The sequence below is a fragment of the Merops nubicus genome, unplaced genomic scaffold, assembly GCF_000691845.1.
Source record: "Merops nubicus isolate BGI_N331 unplaced genomic scaffold, ASM69184v1 scaffold13528, whole genome shotgun sequence".
Taxonomy (NCBI): domain Eukaryota; kingdom Metazoa; phylum Chordata; class Aves; order Coraciiformes; family Meropidae; genus Merops; species Merops nubicus.
In genome coordinates this window covers 1-22,256 of record NW_008626433.1, presented here as the reverse complement: position 1 = coordinate 22,256, position 22,256 = coordinate 1, and the positions used below count along the sequence as shown (strand labels likewise).

General features: G+C 39.3%; 1 protein-coding gene across 1 annotated transcript; it reads right to left on the bottom strand.

The window, feature by feature from the left end:
- Positions 1-1,845: 1,845 nt before the first annotated feature.
- LOC103778416 (TBC1 domain family member 1-like) lies at positions 1,846-20,700 on the bottom strand (the record flags this gene model as incomplete). The annotated part of the gene is made up of 7 exons (XM_008946004.1): positions 1,846-2,370; positions 4,737-4,907; positions 7,637-7,806; positions 11,761-11,920; positions 12,352-12,596; positions 17,517-17,675; positions 20,539-20,700. Coding segments are annotated over 7 exons (1,268 nt in total), but the record flags the coding sequence as incomplete, so codon positions are not given.
- Positions 20,701-22,256: the final 1,556 nt, after the last annotated feature.

The following is a 22,256-nucleotide window of genomic DNA, read 5'->3' as shown; positions in this document are numbered from 1 at the left end:
CTCAATAAAAGGCTTTGGACTAGATGCAGTCCTCCACTTCCCCAGCCAGAGAAGCAAAACACCACAAAGAGGAGTGCATTGCTGGAGCCATGTGGAATATACTTCACCCTTATCAACACTGGCAGATGCAGGTCCCAAGCCCACAACTGGATCCTTATCAATTTTAGAAGAGTCTGAGGACTAAACAGTGGTCGCTGATGGTACTGCACTTTCAGGGAAAGTCTCATCTTACATGGTTCTGAACTCTCACGCCACCAGCTATGTTTTTGGTTTTAAATTTTTAAAAACGTACAAACATAGATGTAAGGATAGATTCTTATCATTTTTATTGCTCTTGTTAAAAAGTCAGTGTGTGTATTATGGCACTATGCTGTAAAAACACAACATCACTGAAAGTTCTAAAAGTATGAGGTCCATTATGACAAGATTTTAAACATGAAGCACGAGCTTCAGTAGGGATTTCCAAATTAAAAACAACAAGCCTAACAGGTAGGTGGATTAATAGTAACTGATTTACCTGGAGTTTCAATACCGAAGTGAATACAAAGTAGATTTGCAAGAACCAGACATATTTAAGAAACGCCAGAGACAAACAAAGGTTCTAGAAATTGAAAAGTAAATTCTCTTTTCTCTTTGACTTAGGAATATTTGTTCTGCATGGTAGCTGAATGTTACAACCCTCCTGTTAAACTACAAGCACAATGTGTCAGGGGAATTTGCATGAGAGGAGGAGAAAGCAACCCAAAACCTTTCCTACATTCCCAGTCAAGAAAAAAAACCTGTGTGCTTTGAAATTTTAAAAATAAGCAAATCAATTTAAGAAAAAAAGAAAACACATCTCCTGGGTGAATCTTCACCATAACAAAACACCGATGCCCATTAACTCTGTGCCTGGGGACTGAACAAAGCTATGGCACTATTCCTAATTCTGAAGCAAACCCAAGCAACTGGACATCCACAGATATTATTGCACTTGTAGCAGTGGTGCTTTAACTGGCCTGAAAACTACTGGAAAGTGAGAATTTTTTTTTTAAAACATGAGTAATCTTACTCAGAAAGTTCCATTGTAAAAAGAGCGGTGTCCTAATCCAAACTGCTGTACCCCTTATAAAACAGTTAAGTGTATCTGGCACAACATGAAGCTCTTGAAATGCCTCCACTACTTCAGAAAGAATCTTAAAGAATAACATTCCCCAGAGGATGGGAGGGCACCGATCACCAAATAAAGGGGGGGAAAAAAATGACAGCAGGCAGGCATCAGTTTCCCAGCAGAAGGATGTCCCACATGACACAGCAGATCAGAAATAAATAAGATGAAACTTGAAAGGTCTGATTATAGATCCTTGGATGATATTGCAAGAGTCACAGGCTTCACCAAATCAATGTCAGTGTATTTTGTTAAGCATGACACAGTTACTATATACAGTATGTTTATCAGACAATGGCAACTAATAATACACTACATTAATGGTTGTTAAAACAAAAAAGTACTAAACCAATGTACTTATAAAAACAGATGGCAACCCCCCAACTATGGTAGTTACATATGATGAAGTCCAGCTCCCTGGAGTCAAACAGATTGACACCTTCAAGCGTTAGGAAGCAGTTTTCTGAAGCGTAAACAACGTAATTAACAGAACCCAGTCATGCTGTAGAGGAATTCTACTGACAAAACCATCTCCAGTCCAATCACAAAACCCTCAGTAAATGTGACCACCACACAGCTGCAGCGGGGCAGCCATCCTTTCAGGGGTTTATTCTGGGTCTTTCTTTGAAGGACCTTCTATAGAACGTGCTATTTAACATGGTGATGATCTACACAAACAAAATATGTGATGAACACAAAGCACTTAGGTTTAGAAGCACTTATGGAAGAATCCAAGACATCTTTACAGTGCATTGTGTATGACTGCACGCACTATTGAGTCTCTGCTGCTTATTATTATGTGGCATCTTACTGTTCATAGTATTCCTATGTGCTAAGAAGAAAGAGCCTTCTCCCCGAGCAACCAGCTTCTCTGGAAGCCAGCATGCCTGCACCTTGCTTTGCTACAGTAAGGCATGTGCAATGAAGGTGGCAGTGTCAGACCCCCACGGACCACGACGGAAAGACCCAGTTCTTCCCTTTGTGTCTCCCTCAGTTTCTCTGCTCTGCTACAAGGGCCAGAGTCAGTCAGCATCCATGTGCTCCTGTCTCATAAGCAGAGGCTTCCCATCTGTATCACCAATCTTTTTCTGCATCTCTTCCACTACTTTCTGCAACGCTGCTCGCTCCTGCTCAAGAGTGAGAATGGACTCCTTCAGTTTGCCTTCATTGGTCAGTAAAAGCTCCACTGTAGCTTCAAGGTTTTGGATCTTTCCATTAGCCACCTTTCAAAGGAAGAAGAAAAGGGGAGGGGGAGGAAGGAGGAGAAGAAAATAAAAAAGGAATTTCATTAATAACTGAAAACAACTTTAAACTTGAGATACATTATACAGATAAAATACTTTCCAAATAAGGAAAAATTGTGACGGCAAAAGCGAGTATGAATGTTATCAGCTCTGTGTACTTCAGACTACAAATATGGTTTTGCCTGTAACAAGAAACTTCCCTCTCTCAATTCGATTGCTTTGATTAATTCACAATTAAACTTAGATGTAATTAAACTTATAATGTAAAACAATGAAATTAGAAAGTTACTGAGTCTGCAAATTATATACCAAAGAATTGTAGGTTAAGATAAGCCTCTGTACAGGACAGCTGTGAGACAGTTTTGCCCAGCCATATTTGTTGAATTCCATGTGCTCCGCAAAGCAAAGACAACTTGTTAGCTGTATCCTCATTTCATCTTGACACCGAGTCCAACAAGTGCCAGTGCTGCAGGCAAAGGGGGAGGGGATTCAGCACATTATGCAAATGGACAATATGTCTTGAACAACTGAAGAAAATCCTCCTTTGAAAGGCTGCACATATGGGTGTTTCTACTTCATGCCGAAACAAAGTGTTAGATCATTCAAAGCCATCTCATGACATCTGTAGCTGAGGTACTTCGGCACAAGCAGAGACACATTGCAAAATTTCAGCACTGGATAACATTTGGGGAAGAGCACTGCATGGTCTTGGCTTTCAGGGAAGTATTTGCCTTCCTGATGAACACCCTGCTCTTCACAAAATCATGGTGTTCAGTCTTTGGGGGCAAAATATTGACAAACCGTGACCCACACTGGTGATGCATCTTCATCCTGTCAGCAATGGGTCACCCTTCCCCATTGGAAACAGAGGCTGGAGATGCCCACCTCCAAGACAAAGGGATTGCTCCCACGCTACAGACAGTTAAGCTCCCCACTATGATGTTAGGTGCTGACTTTCCAGTACTCAGGTGGAGGTGAGCTTTGCAAAAAACTGCTTAGAGCTACAAAATCTTTAAGGGCAGGACAGTATGGAAGATCTCCTGATGCAGGTCTCTGTAAGACATCACATCTTTAATCTCACCCCAGAAATCACTCTCTCCCATGTTCCATTTCCATTCAACAATTTCCTTGCTCATGTGCTTGGAGCTTTATGAAAATATCTTGCAGAGGAGTATCTCTTCCTTTGACTTCTCCAAGTGTCCTGGTTTGAGTTAGAACGGAACTAACTCTGCTCAGTGATTTTACTTTTCACCTCAGTGTCTTCCAAGTAACTGTGCTTTCTGAAGTTAATGACATTTTTTTGCAGACAGTGTCTGCTTCTAGCAATGACAACGCTCAATGTTTAGTTACTACCAAGGACTGGTATGCTGAAATGCTCTTGCTTATGCTCCTGTGCAGACCAAGGTCACTTGGTCTTCTAGCAGCCGGCCCAGCCCTAACCCTTGACACCAAGGCTCATCTTAGCACCTGAAACGGGTTCAGATCTCACAGGATTAGAACTTACAGCTTAAGCAAATTTTGTTAGAGAGGCAGTCTTAAGTCTGTGTGGTTGGCTAGCTTTAATCATGATACAGGACTAATGGCTGAGGAACCTTTCTTCCTGAGGAACTCCTTCCTGCACCCATTACGTTACAAAGTCTATGTTTTTAACAATAATCAAGACACTTCAGATGTCTGCTTCTTACCCTTGAAGTCCTGTTCTCCATCAAACTAAATGCATGGTCAAATTTTTTATAAAGCAGCCAGGAATCTGACTTCTTGAGCAGTTAAAAGAATAACCCCTAAGAAATCAGGTGTACTGCCTGTGAAAAAGCTGTAGACTGAGCAGGCACCAAGTATATATTAGAAATTATTATTTCATGTATTGTCTAAACAATCTGGATAACAGTTTAAAAAAAAAAACCTGTAAGGAAGAGCATGCCTTCATAGACAATGTATCCCATATCTGATGTGTCTCTAAATGATAACACTGGCATTAGTTCTCTCTCATTTGTGATAGACTAGTAGCAGTGCTGTAACAAAGAGGTGACTGAAAAAGTAAAAACGAAATTGAGATAGCACTTTGTGTATTTTTAGTCATCTTCTACAGCTATGATTTTAATTACAAGGGAAGAGACAGTGTGGTGAATCAAATTTCACTTATTGCAAGCACATGCTCTAACCAGCTCCCTCAGAATTTCTTCTGCATTTAAAACTTTAAAGACCAAGTTAAACAGAATTTCAAGTGGCTACACTTTAATGACACTAGACTGAACGCCAGCCTCTCCTGTGCTTGGTGTAGGACAGTCTCTTATGAAAAGGTGGATAAATTTCAATGTTAATTAAATATGAAATATAAATTTTACCTGCAGTTCTTCCAGAAGATCAAAGTTCTGTTTGCGCAAGCTACTGTTTGCCTTTTCTAATTTATCCAGTCTCTGATTGTCGTTTAAAGATGAATCTATAAGTTCATCCTGAAGCACATGGTATTCAACTTCATAAGCTTGCAGCTGCTTGGCAATATCCATTTCAAATACCTGTTGTATATAAAAGCATTATTCGGTGCTGTGCAGACAGAAAACATAGCTCATTCAGTGCTTTAAAATCTATGGACCTAGACTTTGATATCTCATCACTGCACACCACAAAAGGACTTAATTTTTGACATTCACATCACCTACTCTGGAAATTGCAAGACTGAGGCAGCAGAGTGCAATACATTAGCGTTGGATCTACTTAAAAACTCTGCTACTGATTTGTTGCCTGATTTCAGTGAAATTTCTTACACTGAAGTTTTCAAAAAGTGTAGACTTTGTAGGGTATTCCCCTTTTTAGATTTAAAGTTTAATGCATCTCAGTTTTGCATGAACCCTCCTAGACATACTCAGAATTAGATGTCAGCTTTAGAAAAGCATAGTCCAAGTTCATGTGCCATTTATGTAAGTGTAAGGCTAAGTAGAAGGAAAGCTTTAAATGAAAATCAGTAAATATTGCTAGGTTTATTTATGAATCTGTGGGACTCCTAGAGACCGAAAGAAAATTGAATAATCTATCCTTACACTAATAAGCTTAATGAAAGCATTACATAATGGCAAAGCAGATTTCTATTATTGTTAACTATGAAACACCAAAATGACTGCTCAGCCATACAAATGAATATTAAGAAAATCTTTTATGTTAAAAGCAGATAAATAGAGGTGCACAGAGAGACCCAGAGGAAAAAAACTGCTATTGTGTTTTCCTTTTTCTAGGGTTGGGCAAACACCTGCCTTCAAATTATTCAGGAAATAGGACTCTAATGTCCCTGAGCTAGTTATCTTCACTGAAAGCACTGAAGGAGGTGGTAAACTAAAAGGCCAAGTGTGCCAGTCACAGAACACAGTAGACACAAAGGCTGATTTAAAAATGCATCTGGAAAATAGCCCAAGAAGAGGAGTTCAAGGGTTATTTATTTCTAAACCTCTTGTATCTTACTCCTTTGGGAAATAAATCAAATATGAAATCCTACCTTAAATACCTGTTTTTTCCTGTCTGATGTTTTGAACTTTAAGTGTTGGCTATAGTTAAAGAAAGCATCAGTTTGTGAAATGTTTCTGACACCTGTTACGTATGTTATAAAAATTCTCTCATAGTCGTATAGCAGCAGAAACATACTGTGCACATCAGTGCAGAAGCCTGAGTTACAATTCTGAGTTAGGTAACACACATGGAACTTCCATTTTCTGTAGATCTGAGCATCTCTGGAGAACACACACTGTTGAAAAGTTCCATTTAAAAATTGGTGCAATTCAGCATGGCCAAATGATAGTTCCTCTCATGACCTCTGCCACTTCTAGGCTCTGTGGGAAGGGAGGGAAACCCCTGCTGTCATACTCAGAGTATCAGATCTGAAAGGGGGTAAACATGAGGCAAATCAAAAGCATGACTTGAAAACTATCTAACTGCAGATGAGCTGGGACATGCAAAGCAAAGGCCACGCTGCAGAACGCCTGAGGAGGATGGGGATTAGCCCAGGAGCAGCCTGTGGACTGCAGGGCTAGTCCAACAGCCACTGGCTTCAAAGGTAGCCCTGAGCAAAGCAGGGGAACTGCACTCTTCAACTCACTGCTACCTGCACACTTTAAATGTAGTGCAGTCAGAGCAGCCTAAACAGAGTATCTCTCCCTCCTTCTGCTCAAAGCCAGTGGTTTTCTGCAGGTCACCTAAGCACTGCAAGTCAGTGCAGAGCTGTGCACCCCAGGCTTCAGATAACCTACAATCCCCTCTGTTCCCTAAAAAAATCACTTGCTTTCCTTCCCCGTGCACAGGCTTTCTAGTTCTCTCCCCCTCCCTTTGACAGTAAGCAGTTCAAGCAATTTTTCTAATCCTAATTTGAGCACGTCCCCTGGAAGCTGTGCTTCCTGCAGCCCGTGGTGAGTGGCAGGCATCTGTGGCTCTGCACAGGACACCCTCCATGCTTTAGTCCACAAAAGGCCTTCAGAAAAACAGGCTAAAACCTGTCTTCTATTTCCCTGCTGCAGATTAGATGTTCAGTGTAACAGTTAGGGTTTCTAAACAGGCAAACCTTATTGCAATAATTTGTGATTTCCCCCCACCCCCCCAAATTCCATAGTTAACATCTGGAGCCTTCTGCTTGCTGAGCCATGCTGCATCACTTTCCTTGTCTGCTGTTTAAAAAAATTATATCCAGGATTCCTAGTTTTTGCTGTCTAGAGTCAGTGCCCCCTGCAAGAGGCTGCACTGCCCCATGTACTTCTGGCAGAAATACAAAGGTGCTGTTGTAACATACTGAACCAGTACAGACAAAGTCAACATGGGAGGCTTCTAATTTCATTACGTAAGGTCAACGTCCGTGAGGCTCTTGTAAGTCAATTTTTACTTCTGAAATGAAACTTGGAGAGAAAGACCAAGATTTTTTGGAGACAGGAAACCTCAGAAGGCTTTTGGCCCACCTTGCTACCTTTTTTTTTGGAATGCACTGCATATGGGCTGTGATATTGCTGTCAGTAACAGTGTTACACACTTCAAATAAAAAAGTAAGCTCCTTTTCATTAAAGGCTTCACAACGCGACCAGAACCAACATGTAGATGTATAATTATAGAAGTACTATACAAGTCATATGCTTCCAAAAGTTTTCAACATCTTCAGAACTACAATAACAATTCTCAGCTTGAAGTAACACAGTACACTGTTGTGGTTTTTCTGTCAAGAACTGGTTAAAAAGTGCACTCCTTTGGTACTATTCATGCTTAAATTATTCCATACCTGACTAATGGTCTTTTCCATCTGTACCAAACCCAGGTTGGGTAGAGTGCTTTTAATAAAATCAACAATAGTTTCTAGGTTCTCATGCTGCAGAATCAAGGGCTTGTGGCTTCCCAAAAGGCTTAAAGCCACTTTAAATATAGCCTCTGATCCTTGAAGAAAGAGCATATCTGTGAAAGCAAAGGGAAGAAAAAACAGTACATCAAGTAAGCACATCTTTTGAGTATTAAAACAGTATTATTTATAATTTAAAATACCAGTAAAATTTAAGATTCCTAATACAACAGGCCAAAACTAAACCTGAAGACTCAACTGAAGATCAGATCTGTTCTCTTCTCATCTAGCAGAGTTACAAAATCTCAGTTGATACAACATTAAGCACATGAGGCTAAATACACACTTTTCAGCAGCCTCAAGTTTTATTTGCATGTGTTTATTTTTAGTGTATGTCTCAGCCACTTATGTTAATATTCTAATAAGTACATTAATAAGTACCCGTAAATCTTAGTAAAACAGCTTAAGCACTGCAGGTGGCCCTGCAGCAACAGCACCTGGCACACATACCACAGTATATAGTGACCTTTCAATGCAACTTCCTTTCTTGTCACTTCCTTTCTAAATTGCCTATGTCTTTACAAAGGAAAGAAACAGAAGACTGCAATGAAAGCATCAGACAAGAAACCCATCTTCACAAACCCATCTGTCCACAGTATGAACAACTCTGCCCTGCATGTGACTTTCATACTACTATAACTCAGAATCTGCTCCTGGTTTTATTCAGGGGGTTGCTAAAGGCAAAAGCACCCAACAATACTGATGGAGGTGAAAAAGAAGAGAAGATACTGTGGGTTTACTCTATATTTCCTAAATACATTTTTATTTTTAAGGGGCTTCTCTCTTGTCCTTTCCCTTCTTTGTATTTGAAGCTGTGAATGAAGTCACAATCACTAACAAAGTAGCACAATGACACCAAATAGTTTGTCTTAATGATTAAAAAAATTAAAAAAGAAAGAATGGAGAGAGAGGAAAAAGCCCACCACACAGTAAGGGAAACAACTGCTAGCAAAACCACAGCTATCTCGAGTGTTGAAAAGAACCTATGAAAATGCTGGCTAACTGCCTTTCTCAGTAAAAGCAATCTCTCTTTCCAAGTCTGTATCAGAATGAAATTCCCCCTTGTGCTCTTTGCTTGCAACACTGAAGCTGTAACTCATTTCACTTCTCTTTCTCTCTGAGAAAGAAAAGCACAACTAATAGCTAACGATAAATCTTGCACTTTGCTGCCATTTGTCCTAAAAGTGGTGTAAAATTCTTCAACTCTGATTCAGTAGGAAGTCTATAGGCAGGAATGATTGAAAAGTGGTAACAGAACAGGCATCTGCCTCGATTCTCTATTGGAACTGAAAACTATGGGAAAATGCTTCATAGGAAAAACCCTATATTAGGACTGGAAATGATGAAGAACAGCTAGGAAACACAAACTGAAAAAATCAGAGCTGAAAATAATGCATATTTATGATTCAGCACCTGCCCCATAAAGACACGTAGATTAACTCAGGGTGACCTGTAGGTTGTTAATGAATGTTTGTATGAGCTGAGCTGGTAATGTATGGCTGAAACCCCCCTCTCATTTAAACCAGCAAGTACTTGACAAAGACCTGTTTGTTATCCTCTCCCCAGCTTCCCGCTAAGTGGGCTGCCAGCCAACGACAGTACAGTGAAGGTATCCAAATTAATGTCAGCATGACTGGCAGCCCACAGGATTAAAACCCCCAAGTTTTATCTACAATCTTGAAACAAAATAAACACTATTCTACTGAGTCCCCTCTATTAATAAGTAAATAGGGGTATTAAAGAACACATCTTTGTTAATGCTGTACTTTCATTACATCCTGCTCAGGAGAAGTGTTGAAAGCTTGGACAGATAATTAAAAAGTTAAAAGGAGTTTTGCCGTTTGATTCATAAAACAGTCTTTGGGTTAACCTCTTTCTAGCCCACTTCTTTAAGATGCTTGCAAAGAGTACACCCTATGGAAATCTAAAGGAAGTGGTCTGTAACAATTATATCATTAAACAGCAGTGGGGCTTCAAATGTCAAGGGTTCAGAGACAGCGTGTTAGAAAATGGCAGTGTAATTTTAGTGGCAATCGGTCTCAGTAACCCAGCAATGAGTTAATTCTACACAAATAGACAATATTCTTTCATCCCAAGGCTTCTAAAAAGTGAGCAATGGAAATGTATAAATGTCCTGCAACAGTGTGTGACCGAACATGCGGCTGGGAACTGACTGGGTCCTAAATGTGCCATGCTGCTAACAGCAGCCACCAGCAAAGTGACAGCTCCAGCCTTTCTCACGTTTGCAGTTCTGTTTCAGTCTTTAGCATGGGTGATGAGGAGATTTTACTTTCTAATGTAAAAGAATGTCCAATTTTCTTGACTTACACAGTTCCAGTAAAAATTGTTTTAAGGAAATTATTAAATACTTTGAAACACTAACAACTGCAAGTGTTGGTCATGCTAGACTTTATCTCTAAAAAACATCAGAGATTTTAAAGATGTGACAGTTTCAGTCACACATACTTTTATGCTCCTGACCTAAAATGAGCCCTGTGAAGAACATGTATCTATGCCTGCTAAGATAATATGAAATTTGCTTTCCAAAGCCTTACAAACCTGCAATGACAGATAAAATACTAATCTGTGTATTAAAGCTGAAATCCAAATATACTAAATGCATAAGGCACTTTTATACCCTCACTGCAGTCAATCGTCCAATTCAAAGACTCTTCTTATCATGTACAATACTATGAATTATTAAAAATAATTGAAAGATTAATTGATTATAAACTTAATATATGACACTTGCAGATAGCACTTAATTTAATTCCTGTAGATTACTACTGTTTGCTAGATACTATGTCAGTAGTTACTTTGAACTACTCCAGGGAAAAAATATAAATGCTGTTTTCCATGGAGCTAGGATGCTAATGACAGGACATGTTTTATTTAGCTATGGTATCACCCTTTTCACCATGATTCTTACTTTTGGCATGTCCTTAAACAGAAACAGAAGAGGATTCTTGTTGGTCCTTCTTGGAACCTATATTCATTATGTGTTATTGTGGTAGGTAAGACTGTAATTTTTTTAAGTCAGGAAGGTGTCAATACCCTAATAAATAATTGCCTCAGTACATCTCTTTAGTAAGACTAAGGAAAATAGTCTAAAAACGCTTTTCTTTAGAAGAGATGAATCTGGGGGGAAAGCTCCAATCCAACCTGCTCATCATGAATGATCCAGTAGCACATAATGAAACTGAAAAACAACTGAAAAGGAAATAAGACACCTTCCCAAATAAAAAATAATTAATTTATAAGAGATACATTTATAAGATAGCACCAAGAAAAAAATCTTAATTGGAATTTAATCAAAAAAGAGAACTTCTGTAGATTCTAAAAATAGGTAACAGAAGTGACTTTAGAGCCTAAGCCCCATATGCGTCCAAACATTTTTGGAAAGTGAGATTATCAGTCAGACAGGTTGGCTATTGTAAGGATAAGAAACATTAGTTTAAAAGACCTGTTTCTGCAGAGTAAATCCATTATGAAACTACAAGGGCCATCTCTGTGTTTTTTTCAAAGCATAACCCTCAAAATAATTTTCCCCTGACACTGTTGGGGACAATGATAATGGAGTAAACATATATATATATATATGGAGTAAACACACACACATATATATCTATATATATCTATATCTCTGATGATGCCCTTGCTATATCTCTTTTCAACTTGAAAGTAATTGGTGCTCTTAACGTGCCACTGTCATAACATCATGCCTTCATGGCATCAAATTTTACATCCTCTCTCCAAGTTACAGAGTGGGAAAAGGTAATAATGAGGATGAAAATTCAGAAGAGTTTGTGACTGTCCTATGCTTTCATCCTCTTTCCATGTTACCATAACACATGCTCCATAAGGTGACATCTGCTGTTGTTCTGGTTCATAATAGTAAGTAAAATACTTCTGGAGGTCTGAAAAAGGTTGGAAAACAGTGCTGTTCCTAATAACAGAATTCCAAATATAAGACTCCAAAAAGAACAGATATAAATTTTATAAAGAATTACCAAACACTCTGGCTACAAATCCGAGGGGAAACTGGGAGGCAAACATGGTGAGAAACCAGGGAGCAGCATAGAGGCTGGGTCCTATCTCATGTTCCTCTAAGTGATTATAGAGATCTCGGTGGTAGTCATGAAGAAGTCGAGACAGTTGATACATCTGGATCTGCATGGAATAAGAAGAGAGACACTAAAGACAAACATGTTTTAACACACATAGTAGCAAAGTCCATGCTCTTATTAGAAACAGTGAAATATATTTGTCAGTGTATGTTTGGATGAAATTGTGTGAAGAACAGAAACACACATAAGCCACCTAAAAGGCCCAGGATGGGTCACCTCTGAGCCTATAACAGGCTCATTTGCAGGGTCATTTGAACCTTGTACAACACCTAACAGAATTATTCCTATTTATGGTTTTCACAGTTTCCCCACTAGTCTTTCTACTTGAAACCAGTAGATGATGTATTATTTCCCAGATTATCCTTCCCCATTTTTGAGAATTGAATTTAAATCCAAGCCCAGATTTTGACAATGCTATCATACTGATTATGGTTTAACATTAGCATCCTTTTCTTAGAAAAACTGAAATCATACCTGTAAAATTGTCATGTCAGGACGATATTGTTTCCTCAGGCCCATGTCAAACATGAGAAACTTCAGCATTTTAAAAGCATCTTCTTCACCCATGTGAAGTAGTAAAACTCCTGCTACAAAACTAAGGCCCTGGCAATATCCTACTTCCTGGTCTAGAAGTGAATAGGCCTTCAAAATGTTGTAGAGAGAGAGCTGCCCAGCTCCCAGCTGTGCCGAGAAGTATGGATGTGTTGGAAATGTGCGCCCTGTGGAAACAGCTGAAGTCAGCAACTTAAAATAGCAAATATACAACATCTTTACCATGTTATCAAATTAAACACTGATGCAAAAAGGTAGTTTCATTTGGAAGGTAAAAATGAATCGTCAGGGGGATGGGGACAGTCTCTTGTTTGGAACAGTTGAGTAGCTAGTTCTTAAGACCAGCCCTTAATCAGTTTGCTACAGAACTTACAGAGGCTGGTTGCCTGTAACAGTGTGAGACTCAATTCAGTGGCTCAACAAGTCACCCTGTCCTTTTTTCTAGATTAAGAAGTGTAGCATTTAGAAAACTATGAGGACCAGGCACAGGCTTTGAACATCCCACTCTCTGAATTTGGTCCCCTTCCCTTTCTTTTTTTCCAGTAAATATGTCTCGTCGCCTCCCTCCTTGCCTTGGTCCTTCCCAGTCTCACAGGTCCTTCCTTGCCTCCTGCAGCATGAAGCTCAGACTCTTCCATGAGCTGATCCAGCTTACTAGTTTTTCTGCCCTGTTGCTCAGCTGTGTCAGCCTCAGGAGGCATCCCATAAGCACCAGCACAAGTGACAAGTGCTTGGAGAGTGGGAGCCAATTGTCAGAGAAAAACTTTCTCCTGGTAGCAATGAGCTTTGGACCTATCCCCCACATCTCTTTAAATCCCACTCTAAGGTAAACAGTTATACTAATTGTAGAGCTGAACAAGCACAACCAAGACATTTCCAGTCCTTCAGCTCTAGAACAAGATGATGACTTTTGCCTTTGACTGGCTTACCTGTAAACTTTCAGACAGAGAGGAGATCCACATGTCCGTAAATCCAACCAATCCAGCTAGGTAACTTACATAACCAGTTTGACCCACAGTGAGTAAAGAATCAATTTGTCTTTTTTCTGCAGTCCTTACAATATTAAGAACTGTGTAGCTACGATACATGCTACACGCATTACATGAGAGCACAGCTAACAGAGGCAGCCAACAGACACAAAACGTTGTGCAGCCACAGCTCAGGAGCTTCTAACCAACCCCTGCCAGCTGCCCTTGATGACAGGGTCTCTGTAGCCTTTGTTCTACCTGATCCCTGGGGTCAGGGAGGGTGTTGTGTGTGCCAGCAAGCACCACACGGCCTCTCCCTCACTCCTCTCCCTGCAGAGGGATGGGGAGGAGAATCAGGAAAAAAAAAAGTAAAACTTGTGGTTTGAGATATAGAGCAGTTTAATAACCCTAACAACAACAATAATAATGAGTATAGCAAAAAGAGAGAGAAATAAAACCCAGGGAAGACAAGTGATGCACAAGGCAATGCAACTGCTCACCACCCACTGACTGATGCTCAGCCAGTGCCCCAGCACTCACTTGCCCCTCTCAGACAGCTCCCTCTGTCATACACTGAGCATGACACCCTAGGGTATGGATCATCCCTTTGGCTAGTTCAGGTCAGCTGTCCTGGCCACACTCCCTCCAAGCTCCCTGAGCACCTGCTGCTGGCACAGAATGGGAAACTGAAAAATCCTTAACTGAAGATAAGCACTACTTAAAAACAATTACAACTTCACTGTCTTATCAACGTTATTGTCACACTAAATCAAAAACACAGACTGTACCAGCTACTAGGATGAAAATTGACTCTAGTCCAGCTGAAACCAGGACAGAGGGTCATTAACAACCTGAACAATGGGGCAGAGCACACCCTCAGCAAGTTTGCAGATGAGACAAAACTGGGAGGAGTGGTAGTTACACCAGAGGGTTGTCCTGGCATTCAGAGGCACCTTGACAGGCTGGAGAAATGGGCTGACAGGAACTTCAGGAAGTTCAACAAAGGGGAGTGCAAAGATCCTGCACCTGGGGAGGAACAACCCCATGCACCAGTATGCACTGGTGGCCACCCAGCTGGAAAGCAGCTTTGGGGGTCCTGTTGTCCTTAGTTGTCATGTTGAATGTAAGCCAGCAATGTGTCCATGCAGCAAAGAAGGCAAATGGTACCCTGGACTGCACTAGGAGTGCTGCTGGCAGGTCTAGGGAGCTGACCCTTCCCCTCTACTCTGCACTGGAAAGGCCACACCTGGAGTACTGTGTCCAGTTTTGGGCTCCTAGTACAAGGAACATACAGTCCAGCAAAGGGCAACTAAGATGATGAGGGGACTGGAGCATCTCTTGTATGAAGAACGATGAGAGACCTGGGACTGTTCAGCCTGGAGAATAAAAGACTCAGAGGGATCTTTTCAACCTGCACAAACACCCAATGGGTTGGAATGAAGAAGAGTGAGTCAAGCTCTTCTCGGCAGTGCCTGCTGAGAGGACAGGAGGCAATGGGAACAAACTGAAACACAGGAAACTCCATCTAACGTAAGAAAATGTCCTTTTTTCTTTATTGCAAGAGTGGTCAGACAGTGGCACAGGCTGCCAAGATGTTGCAGAGTCTCTGTCTATGGGCATATTCAAAACTTGAGCAAACACGATCCTGGCAAACCTGCTTTAGATGGCCCTGCTTTGGGCAGCAGGGTTGGACTAGAGGATCTTAAAGAGCTCCCTTCCAACCTCAACCACTCTTTGATTATGTGAACAGACACATTAAAGGCTTCACTTCTACAGAATTTTTTTCAAGAACTTCCCCAAAAGAGAATATTTTCATTTCTAGGGAAAAATATCCTCCTCCTATCATATTTCCCTGTGAAATACCTCAATGGAGAAGAAATTTGAATACATCTTTTGTTCTAGCATTAAGTAGAGCTTAGGTTTTGGTTGCCCACTTGTTAAATAGGGCCCCACCCTTGAGCTCCTGGAATGCTGCTGTGCTGCCAGATAACATCAGAGCTCCTGTTTCAGGAATACAAAGCCTCGGGGCAGAGTCCTTCTGCCATCTGGTAGCTGCTCTAGCCTGTCACATGGGACACTGGCACTCAGTTCTCCAACAGGTCTCCCCTGGCCAGCCTGTCACAGGGTTGAACATTACAGAAGAAATATTTCTAGCTTCCAACTGAGAAGAAGCTTGTGTTCCTCTGCAAAGGAATCCCCTGCCTGAACAATAAGTTATTACAGCACACTCTAAAGGCAGACCTGTACTGCCTCACTCATGCAGCAAGGGTCCTTTCATTTAAGTCATGACGAAAAATGAAAAGCTGAGCAAGGACAAAAATGCAAAGAAGTTCTAAAACACAAGAAATGGAGGAGGAGCAGAACTGCTAAACTCACAAACTGATTTGTTTCCAAGTGTGCTGGTGATGATTTAACTAAAAATTTTAGCTTTTACTTAGGAGCAAACAACTCGACCCAGCTGAAAAGACACCCTAAATAAACTGTGATACCTCAAGAGTGTGAGAATGAGAACTTAATTACCTACACTATTTTATTTTTGAAATGTAACAAAACATGATTTCCTACTGTGTTCAACAAACACTCAGTGATGAGTACAGTGGTTTCCCACATTGATACCATCTGGAAATCAGCTTACCTTTCCTTAATGAAAGAAGAAATCATTTACTGAACATGACTTTGCTGTTAAGGACCTGAAATTCCCAGTGACTGCAGCGGTTGTGTAGGTGGGGCCACAAAAGGAATTACACAAAAAACCTTCAGGGAGTTGTGGCTTTGTTCCTACCCAGGTAATGGAAGAGCACTGTAACACAAACTGGGCCAAGAGAGGAGCTGCTGTACCTTACCTCTGCATCCAGGTGCACACTGCTGTCTTCACTCTCAGGAAGCACTATTTACAGCTGAAGATGCATTGATTCAGCCAAAGTGTGGGTGATACTATTATGGCCTTGGCCCATACTGGGTAAGCCAGACCTCTTCAGCTTAATTTGGGAAAGAGTTTTTTTTCATATTATAACCACATGTTTCAAGAACACAGGTTTTTCTGTCAAGGGAGAAGTGCATACTCTCAGAAAGATTCTTAAGGATTTAACAGAAAATGCTTCTGATAGTCTGAAGGAACACAGAAGTCAGAACATGCACAGAGGCAAGAGTCAGTCAATGGAAGACAATGAAACTATCTCACACAAGGGGACTAAAAGTGATAAAGGAAGAGAACCAGGAAAAGAGTTAAGAATGGCATAATTTTTTGAGGCATATGAAGACTGCTCTTTTATAATCATTTGAAGCAATCTATTCTGCTCCTACCCTAAAACAATAATTTAATTCAATTTAGATTTCCTTTCTTGTGTTTCTTTCTAATACTAGAAAAAAATTTTTTGAGCTTTGAAAAATAAATGTGATGGAAAATGGAAAACTCTGCTCAAGAAGACCAAAAGCCTGCACGAAGCCCTTCTACCAGTCACTTCAAACTTAAAAGCCTTGCTTCCTAGCTTGTCTCTACCAAGTTCAGTATAGTACATGTGCCTCCACAGACCAACTCATTGTCCCTAAACCAGAAATCACCTACTGCTTAAAGTTTAGGCAGGGTGAATAACCTGTCTTACCAAGAACCTTTAAAAATCATGATTAAAAGAGATTTCCATAACTGTTTTAATACATGTAAAAAATACCAGCTGCTAGCACCTACCCATTAATAAAAACGAAAAGCAAAAGGCAAAGCTTCCACAGAGAGAGGGAACACTGCACGTAAGGAATGAATAGCATGTGATTCAACAGTCTGCACTTAAATACTGACTTTCTCTCTGGACAATTTGTATTCTCTGTGCCTGTAGAGTTCACTGTCAGTGTCTGAAATACAGACACATTACAGTTATATCTAGCAACCTCTTATCGCCACATGTTGCAAAGGACCTTTGGGCTTGAAATTCAGATTTTGCCTTTTCCTAATGGTGTCAAGCAATAAAGTAATAAATACCAGATTAAAAGCAGTTCTTACCAACAACCTATTATTGAATGGTGAGAGGCTTTTTTTTTTTTTGTGTGTTAGCTTCTTTTATTGCTTAATTTGCTTCCAGAGCTCATAAACCCCTTATTTTAATCTGAGACCTGTACTGTACTTACCTAGGTCAATAAGTATTGCGTGTTGTTGAGAAGTGAGTTGTTTTAAGAGTTCTTTGTAAGGTGTGTCCTTTGGTGGTTGTTTACTTGGAAACTGATGTTTGAGATGGTATTGCTCTGCTAGAAACTTCCAGATCTCCCCACGGTGGTGGCGTGGTACTCCTGAGAGAAGGAATTCATTAGAACAGTAATTTGTACTCATACTGAGGGTTCAGCTATGGTTGAGCTAACAGGATTGAGGAACTGAAGATTCATATCTACTAGACATGCAAGCAGATCCCTATCTGCAATCTCCAGTAGACCATACAAACAGATCAAACTACAGTGCTTATACTTCCTCAACCAATAAAATCATCTTAACAGCAACTTAACAGGAGAGATTTAAGGTAGAAATGGAGTGAGCTGCCTAAGTCCAAGATTACGACTTACATCCAGTCTGCAAAGTACCAGAAGAAGCAGCAAAAATTGCAATACTTATCTCTGAAAAGTTATATGTTTATTTCCCATATTTCCACGTAAAGCACATAATAGAGCACTGCAATAAAACTAATTATTATTTTTCACTAATACAGCACTGAGAGTGATTTAAGGAGTAAGTTTTAGGAAGGTAGGATGCATACATAGTGAAAGTATAAACACACGCATATGTGATCGAAATGAGATGTGATCTAGAGGCTACAACAGACGGCAAATGATCAGAAAGCAAATACTGCATTTCTACTTTTGCTATTGGTTTGCTGAATGACTGGTACACAAAGTTTTAAAGCTTGAATTTCTTGCTCTATAAGGAATGACACTACTTAACTATTTCCCATAGGTAATGGTAGCCTTCACTTGCATTTATATGCAAAGCTCTGAAAGTAACAGAAAGGTTACTGTAATGTGCATACTTTATTCAGCACAAGACTGGTGCTATTAAATCATCTACACAAAAAATCAATAGTCTGTTCTTTAGGAAAGTATTCTGTCTAATCCATGACGTACTGGAAACAGATATTACAGGTTGAAATAATTCATGGCTTAAAGTTTTTTGGACTGCTTTTTTCTTTTGTTATATATGTAATCTGTGGATGACAACAATATCAGGAGACATCAAAACTGACTCAAGCATTCAATTCACATGGAGCAATAAGAAAAGAGCAATTTCACTGCCTTCTCTCATATAAGCACAAAATGATACGAATTTATCTCTAGAATACTTATTTTTACTATACTGTCATAATCCAGAGACAATCGCATGAAAATGAAATGCTAGTAGAAATGTATAATATTTGAATCCACATCACAAAAGCATTTAGAGAAAGTTTTTCCAAATTACTTTAGGGAGCTTAAACCCAATTATTGAAAAGCCTCCAACACAAAACAGTGAGGGAAAGTGCTGTTTCAGACACCGAATGAGCCAGGTTCTCCTCTTCATATACACATCTAAAATCTCACTAGCCTCAATGAGGCTGCATGTGTCAGGGTAGAACTGGCTTAATAGTGCACATTTACAGCTGCAAAATTACAAACTAATAAGATTCCCTTCAAGGAATTTGTCTGATATTAAGTTTATCCCTGTATGGTGCATCGTACATGTAAAATCAAGTGTTTAGTTTATTACTTACTAAATGAATAACATACTATATTTAAGCATCTACTACTGTGTACATTACAGGTCAACACTATATATTTGTTATCCTAATTTATCCATGCTTATCAAAACATGAATTTCTTACCTGTTTGCCTTGCTTACTCAAATTATTTTCAATGTTTTTGGACTAAACTAGAACTTGCTAGACTCACTTTAAATGTGTTTTTCATTTCTGCATATGCATGAAATTGGACATCACTCTAAGAACTCTGACACAACTGGGCTCTAGAGAGCAGAACACAACATCGTCAAGAGCTAGGGATCATTTCCCCATCTACTGGCCACTTGTATGTGCTTCTAATCAGCAATCCACTAAGCAGGGCTTTATTTATTTATTAACTTATTTTGCATCACTCCTAGTTTTTTAAATTTTACTTTGAACTCCAATACAGGCCAGCATCACTGGACTACCAGCAGAAACCATGTTTTTCTCATTCTCAGATATTGACTGGACAGGGCCCTTCACCTACACAAATTGAAGGAAACCTGTGATAATGAGCTTTCCTCACTCTGCAGAGGTTTCTGCTTGGGGCATTTGATATTGTTAGAAATCTAGACTTACCTAGTCACCTTAAATGGACAGTTTGGCTTCACTTGCTTTAACAATTGCATACAGGCAGGTGCAACATTTAAAATATGAAACTTCTGCTAGTGGTGAATTCTTAACAGTTTCTTTACACATTGGAAACCTTTGTGTGAAACTATAAAAAGCTCCTATTGGAGTCGCCATCTTCACCATCAGGTACATACAGCACTTAGCGTAAGGTCTTTGGGCCCAACCACGTCACAAACATTGAGCAATGACCAAATTTCTTAGAACATATTAAAAACATCCTTAAGTTATATTACTTTTGATGCAGTGGAGAGAGGGGATGGTTACTCAGACCTGCAGTTGTGAAGAAGACTGCAAGTGGTGTGTGCAGATACAATGTGCTGTTTAAGTAGGAAAAAAAGCAGTTCTGCAGAGATAAATCCATGTAGACTCTGTGTACACCCACAACACCCAGGCTGGAACACAGAACTGTCAGATTACAGTGTGGATAGTTTCTGCAGTTATTTATATTGTAATTTCTTAGGCATTATCCAGGCTTTTTTCTTTAATGAAAACTTTTAATCTGTAAAAATAGACTGCAACAATTGTAATGTATTGAAGTACTATACAACTCTACCAAGTCCTGGAACTCCAGTAACACAATTCCAGCTACTGAAAGGGACTGTTGCTTGCATATGCATAACCATGGAGGTACTGAACATTGTTATTTGTTCAGTCAGCAACCTGAGGAACTATTCTAGTGAGAATCTGGTTATAAGCATGGTTAAGAGGTCACCCTATTCATTTTCTAATACAACTTGCATGAGTTTCAACAACTGAAAATATTAAACTGTGCTTACCTTGCCCAACAGCGGAGTGTATTTTATCCACGTCAAATTTCATCTTTGACCTTCCAGGTGTATTCAACATTTTTTCCCAAATTAAAGTTACATCTTTTAAGCATGGTGTGATTTCTTCATAGTCAAGTTTCAGACGTCTGTTCTGCAAATTGTTTTCTGAAGCTAGGAAAGGATATCATGAATGCACTAGTTAATACTCTTTACTATTTGTAAAATGGATTAATTTAACTTAGAACTTCATCATGCAATCCACTTAAAATTAAACCCTATTAATTCTAAAACATGACAGGTCTAAATTTCTGTGACTGGGAGGTGGGGGTTTTGTTTGGGTTGGTTGGTTTTAGTGCATATAATAGCTTAAAAAAAAACACACAATCAACTGTGTTTGGTCTGTTAAATTAAGTCACTTACAGCTAAATATGAAGAAACATGAGAGATGATGACTAAGGAAATAAACACAAGATTTTCCTAACAGGATTTCTCAATTCCCAGCTCTTAAAAAAAAACATTAGTGCAGAAGACATACAACAAATAAAAATACAAAACTGTTGTAGTCCTCTATTTCTTATGTATAGAGCTCCATAATAGTGCCAAAAAAAATCACTTCAAAGGTGATCATCCACTTTTCCATTTTCATATACTACATAAAAAGTTCAACAACAGAAAATTTCAGAACCCTGAATGCAAATAGGACTATAAATGCTACATATACATAAAGCTCTCAAAGTCCCCACTGAAGAAATCAGAACAAGGGCCAATGCATAACTCAGTTTTAAATAAACATTTCAGATCATCAGAGCTCCTGCGGCAGAGACGCACTGTAGAATTGGTGATTTTCTCAGATCACAATTTATAAGAATACTGCACTGTACCTTCATGTGTAATCTATAAGGGACTAAAAAAAATAAATCAATAACTGGGAAAGCATCAAAGAACCATGGCAAAAATGAAAACAAATTCTGTAGCTGAGTGTTAATTCCAAAGTTTAGTAGTAGAGTGAGAACTTCAAAGGGACCCCTGGCAAAGCTTTATGATTTGTTTCTGCATTTTTTAGTACTAGAATGTACCTGGAGAAAAGGGTTTATTAATGATATTCATGTAAATGAAATAATAAAGCACCTTTTGGGACAGTGGATGAATTTGTGCAGGTCACAAGACTGAAAAAAAAAGTTGTCTTTCAGCTCAGATGGAGAAAAAAGGTGTGGTGCAGATAAGATAAAAAGATGTCAGATAGCTGTTCCTAAAAGGCATAAAATATTGAAAGAAAATGCTATAAGGAAACAGAGATGAAGCTATAAAGAGAGCACTAAGGAATGACACAGATAGCGGTAAGTCTGTGGAGAATTTAACAAAACAGGTATTCATATTTTTTAACTGGGCTATAATATGGCTGAGGACTCAATGCACCTTGTTCTAGGACATGATGGTCAGCAGCCCTCTACTTGCAAAAGTGAGCAGAGCACAGGATCAAAAGACAAAGGACTGAAAAGGTTCTATAGTATTAAACAAAAATTTAAAAATACTTCTCAATAACACTCATTGAGAAAATTACAAATATCATGACTTCGAAACATGTTTATGAAACACTGTCTCATGAAGTGACCATGATTTTTAATTAGGTTGTGATACTTCACTGTGATGATGCATCACTGTAATGCTAACAAGATGGTCATGTTTTGATGACATTCTGCCATATCATAGAATCATAGAATCATTTA